Genomic DNA, 6,000 nt, shown 5'->3' with positions numbered 1-6,000 from the left:
AAACCCATTGGTGACCTTTTTGGGCAATCTTTCAAAGTGTTTCCCCAATAGTCTCCATAGTCCATACTCAATGGACACCTGCGAGCCTATAAGGCAGAGCCTGTGGTGTTGGACGTGCGTTTGTGTTTCCCGTGCGACTGGGTGTGATGTGGGCTCAGACGAGTCTGTGGGCCACCGTAAAAGCTCTCGCTAGAGAAAGTGGGGTCACGAGCGGGCTGCACCAGTCCGCGGTGTAAATACAGCACTTGAAGTGTGTTTTATTTACAGACTTGCTCTGCAGGCCAGATAAAGAATATACATAAAATAAGAGCCTGGTCTGGAACTACAGAGAGCGGCAGAGAGTGCTGTTATTTTTATGTAATGGACTTTTACTGTGGCGACAGCGTCCTCTAATGACTCACCCAAAACTAACAGAGAAATCAATATGTTTGCCAGGCTACAGTATGTCAAAATCCAGTTGTCATCTGTAGGTGTCGGTTAATGCCCCCTTGATTTATGTAAAACAAATAATGAGCTTGGACGAGTGGAAATGAAGTCTCCACCTCCAATGCGGCTGGGTGGCTCCATAAATAAACAGCCTTGTATTGGAAGATCGGTGTGCCACATGCAGGAGTATGGAGGAAATTGATCACTGATTATAGATTTGGGATGTTTGTAGGAAGGCTGGTTTTTAAAGGCCTTGGAGGCTTTTTTTTATGAGAAAGACTGAAGCTCGCTTAGGCTAACCTTGCACTACAATAAATAAAGCCTGATGCCAATATAAACTGTCATGTTGAGGAGAGTGACAGCATTCACTACTTCACAAACACACTTACACACACATTGAATCATCCATACAGTTCTGTAACTGCTGTCACATTTTCTCACAGGTAAACTGACCTCAACCATCATTCCACATGCACGTATGTTTCTGCATACACAACCACCACCATCCATGTTTATACTGAATCAATTACCACAGCCAGCCTAGTCCATTCACACACACACACACACACACACACACACACACACACACACACACACACACACACACACACACACACACACACACACACACTCACAATCCCCATCATCATCATCCATCATGGTCTTTCTACATGGTCTCCACAAACATACAAACACAGAGGCACATAATTCAATACTCACGTGTGCACAAACACACATGCAATGTGTGTGTGTGTGTGTGTGTGTGTGTGTGTGTGTGTGTGTGTGTGTGTGTGTGTGTGTGTGTGTGTGTGTGTGTGTGTGTGTGTGTGTGTGGCCTCACAGCCTGTTGGGGACCAGGAGCGATGAAGTGCGGCAGCGGCAGTGTGCAACAGTGATGGAGCGCACGTGTTACGGTGAGAATGAGCAAGTGCCAGAGAGAGAGACAGACATTTCACTCCCTGTCAGAGCACGGCTTCACCGTAGAGGATAAACACAGCACACACACACACACACACACACACACACACACACACACACACACACACACACACACACACACATAAACACAGCACACACACACACACACACACACACACACACACACACACACACACACACACACAAACACACACACACACACACACACACACAGTCCCCCTTCTTGCAAAGAAGACAGATTCGCCATAACTTTTCCGACCTCTTGTTGAAGCAAACTGATGGATTTACATCTCATTTCCTCTCAAAGCTGGCTTTGCCACATCATCATTCTTAATTTGACTACAGTGATGTCATGCAATAAAAGCAATAAAATGACAATAAAAAGTAATAACACCATCATAACACCAACCATACGCACATCACGCCACACACGGCATGTGTACATTTACATTATGAAGAAATCCATGTCATGATTACCTCGTTAAGTCTTATTACAACAACAGTCAACAATGTCAAGTGATGCTGACTTCTCACAAGGCGCTAACATGTTACAGGAACACTCTTGCCAGGTGTCACTTGACAGATAATATAATAATAATAATAAGTAATAATATAATAATAATAAGTAATAATATAATAATAATTAGTAATAATATAATAATAATTAGTAATAATATAACAATAATAGCATCTCCTCTTGCTTATGCTCAACTCACGTGGATGAATCAGATGCAGAGGAAGACTTGTAACTTTCACACAATGTGTTTTCATATTGATTAACCAAAGATAGCTCAGCTTAATAAGATCCCACTATTGCTAGGTGGCATTACTAAGGTGATAGTGTTAGGTACTATATTACTATCTATTGGTACTGTACTATATATAGGTACTACAGTGCTGTAAAAAAAAGTGTTTGCTCCCTTCCCCATTTCTTCTATTTTTGCTTATTTTTCACATTTAAATGTTTCAGATCATCCAACTAATTATAATATAAGACAAAAACAATGCGAGTCAATGCAAAATGCAGCTTTTAAATGGTCATTCCATTAATTGAAGGTAAAGAGTTATTCAAAACCTACATCACCCATGTGAAAAAGTAATTTCCCCCTCAAACCTAATAACTGGTTGTGCCACCCTTGGCAGCAACAACTGCAATCAAACGTTTGCCATAACTAGCAATGAGTCTTTTCCATCACTAAGGAGGAATTTGGGCCCACTTTTCTTAGCAGAATTGTTTTAAATCAGCCGTATTGGAGATTTTTTCCAGCATGAACTGCCCGTGTAAGGTCATGCCACAGCATCTAAATCGGATTTCAGACAGGACTTTGACTAGGCCACTCCATAACCCTTATTTTGTTTCTTCTGAGCCATTCAGAGGTGGACTTGCTTGTATGTTTGGATCATTGTCCTGCTGCATAACCTAACTGCGTTTGAGCTTTAGGTCACAAACTGATCCAGGATTTTCTGGAATTCATGGTTCCATCAATTATGGCAAGTCGCCCAGGTCCTGAAGCATCAAAGCAGCTCCAGACCATCATAGTACCACCACCGCGTTTGTCTGTTGGTATGATGCACTTGTGTGGACTGCTGTGTTAGCTTCATGCCAGATGAAACGGGACCCATGTCTTCCAAAAAGTTCCACTTTTGACTCATCGGCCACTCCTGGGAAGGTTCACTTCTGTTCCAAATTTTTGCTCCATTTGTAGATAATAGCTCTCACCGTGGTTCGCTGGAGTCCCAGAGCCTTAGAAATGGCTTTGTAACACTTTCCAGACTGATAGATGTCAATGACTTTGTTTCTCATCTGTTCTGGAATTAATTTAAATTGTGGCATCATGTACTGATTTTTGAGACCTTTTAGCCTACTTCACATTGTCAGACAGGTTCTATTTAAGTGATGTTTAGATTCAACATGGCTGGCAGTAATCATGCCTGGGTGTGTCTAGTGAAAGTGAACCAAATTATCAGTTACATTTGGTTAATTGGTTGATTTAGTAAATAAGGGAGGACAATTACTTTTTCACATAGGGCCAGGTGGGGTTGGATGGCCTTTTTCATCATTTAAAAACTGTATTTTTGTGTGAACACAGGTTATCTTTTTCTAATATTAAAATAAGTTTGATGATCTGAAACATTAAAGTGTGACAAATAGAAGAAAGACAAAAGAAATTGGCGAATACTTTTTCCCAGCAATGTATATTAGGTACTGAATATTTGTGACAAGATACTTACCCAAAGGATTAGGGGTTAGATTTACGATTATTTTTGTGTAATAATACGTACACGTGCAAGTATATCGCATTATATGAAATCAAATTATAAAAAAAATGCTTTTTAAAGCAATATATTATAGCAATATTTGAGTCCACTTAAAAATAAAGCTTTGCCTTTTAATGATGCAGGCAGTACATTGAATCAATGGCAAATGATTCTACAGACCCACAAGCACAGATGCTGTTGCTGTAACATTTAAATGGTATTGGTCTGAAGAACTGGGCAACCCATGTGGAACACATACTCAAACAGAATAATGTTTTTCATATTTGCTGTAAACTCACAATCGTGGCGGTTTGATCATGTTACGTTATGCAATGTCAGGAGTGGTATTAACACAGAGTCAGCTGTGTCCTTTTAAGCCTTTACTGGAGCAGCCTCTGTAGAGAACTCTAGCCTGGCTCTGAGTGCTGACCCCCCCTCCCCTCCCCCGCCCCGCCCTGGTGGGGTATCTCTGTGTGTGTGGATGATATATGGGCCCAGATTGGTGGTGAAGGCGCCCGTCGGGCCGGAGAGTGTGTTGGGGTCCGGCGCGGTCTGGCCGGCCATGGCGCCGCTGATGGTGTGATTAATACGGCCCATCAGTAACCCAGGGCGACACACTCCGCCGCGCCCCAGAAAGACGGACTGACCCGCTGATGCACTGCAGGCCAGAGCCTGGTCCAGCTGAGATGAGCAGAGCCGCTCTCCCCACCCCCAGCCACTCCTCTCCCCCCGTTACACCCCTCTGTCCTCTCCTCTCCTCCAGCTCCATTCATCACCATCAGAGGCACAGACACGGAGCTGCCCCAAACTCTAACTCTCACACACTCCCTCCCTCCCTCCCTCACTCTCCAGACACTACAGCCCAGTGGGTCTCTCTCTCAGTTCACCTCAAACAAGCTGATCTACAGAATCAAAAAGCACTTTACAATATTTACCAATGAATATAATACACATCCCAGTATATTGTATGTATTGCAGTAGAGCATAATCTAGTGCCATTTGGGTATTCTAAAATGCTGTTTAGGCAGGGATAGTCATGGTGGTATGATTTTCTCCTGAGAGTGATGTGATGAATGTTTAATACAGTATACATACATCATTTGTGGGCTCCTCTTCCCCACTACTTCAGCATTTCACTTCTGCATGAGGTTATGTCCTTCTTTGAGCCTCGTTTAGGCCTTTAAAGTGTTTCCATTTCTATTAAGCATGTATCCGTGATTTCAACCTACACCTGCATGCCACTACTGACTACTGTAGTAATAGTTGCAATATCAATTATAATATATTTTCAGCATATATGAATTGGTATCTTGTACGGCACCTTCTCCCATATCTCACCACAGCTGTTCTAGCCGAAGTCTATTAACACCCCATCTCATCTCATCTCATCACATCTCATCTCATCTCACTCTCAAGCGCTTTGACTCATACTCACCTTTTCCTCACTTTCTTCTCTACATGTGAAACTCTTAACGCTCAACTACACTCAACGTCTTTATCTCGTGGTCGTAATCATCCTCTATCCACCTCTCTCACTTAAAGCTAATTTCTCTGTCAAGCACCTTTACAAAAACACTTGCTAAACCTGCACAAGTTCAGTGGCCATACAGTACAATGGAGATATTATCACTCCAACTGACTGTAGGGGGCACCATAGAGAGAGGGTAAAGAGGGATGGCCATCAGACATATCTGGGTTGAATTTCCCCCTTAGAATATTATTTAAAATGCCTACATGCCACACAGTGCTAATTAAGGAAAAAGGAAATAATTTGGACTGAAATATTAAATGTTGGTTCTTCCGCAAGCTTTGCCATTTAAAAGTTCACTCTGCATTGTTGTGTTTAATAGAGGTGACAATCATGCCAAAAGGAAGACCTGGCAGGCATATGAACAGACACTCACACACAGAAACACACAGACACACACAGACACACACAGACACACACACACACACACACACACACACACATACACACACACACACAGACACGCACACACACACACACACACATACACAATGAGAAGGAGAGCACAGAATTAATTTTTCTCTGATTTGATGTGTGAAATATTTTCTTTGATTTGGGTCTGGGGGGATGGGGGGGGGGGGTGGCTCATTGTATGTGAGTGTGTGTGACTGGTGATGGTGGTGGCATTTCAACCCTTTCTCTCTATCTTTCTTTCTTGCTCTCCCCCTCGCTCTCTCCCTTGCACCATACACTGATTGTCCTTTTCCCACCCCTGTCGTCTTTTCTCTCTCTGATTTACCTTTAGCATTTCATTCCACACACGTTCGCCATCCGTCCGCCTTCCTTCAAGGGTGTCCACTGTGTCTGCCATTAGCATCTGCAGCTGTGGGCCAGAGATAAAGATTATC

At 42.8% G+C, this 6,000-nt stretch overlaps 1 protein-coding gene across 1 annotated transcript in view; it reads right to left on the bottom strand.

Annotated features, from left to right (window-relative positions):
• LOC308382780 (spermatogenesis-associated protein 16-like) overlaps positions 1 to 6,000 on the bottom strand; it is a gene marked incomplete at its 5' end in the record, with an annotated part of 45,469 nt that overhangs the window by 2,716 nt on the left and 36,753 nt on the right. The window contains one exon of the mRNA XM_080860304.1: positions 5,892 to 5,975. Within this exon, the coding sequence (XP_080716430.1) occupies positions 5,892 to 5,975 (84 nt within the window). The remainder of the gene's footprint in view (positions 1 to 5,891; positions 5,976 to 6,000) is intronic.

Source organism: Sprattus sprattus (assembly GCF_963457725.1).
Source record: "Sprattus sprattus genome assembly, chromosome: 2".
In the NCBI taxonomy this organism is placed as follows: domain Eukaryota; kingdom Metazoa; phylum Chordata; class Actinopteri; order Clupeiformes; family Clupeidae; genus Sprattus; species Sprattus sprattus.
The sequence above is the reverse complement of the archived record's forward strand: the minus strand, read 5'-3'. Positions and strand labels throughout refer to the sequence as shown.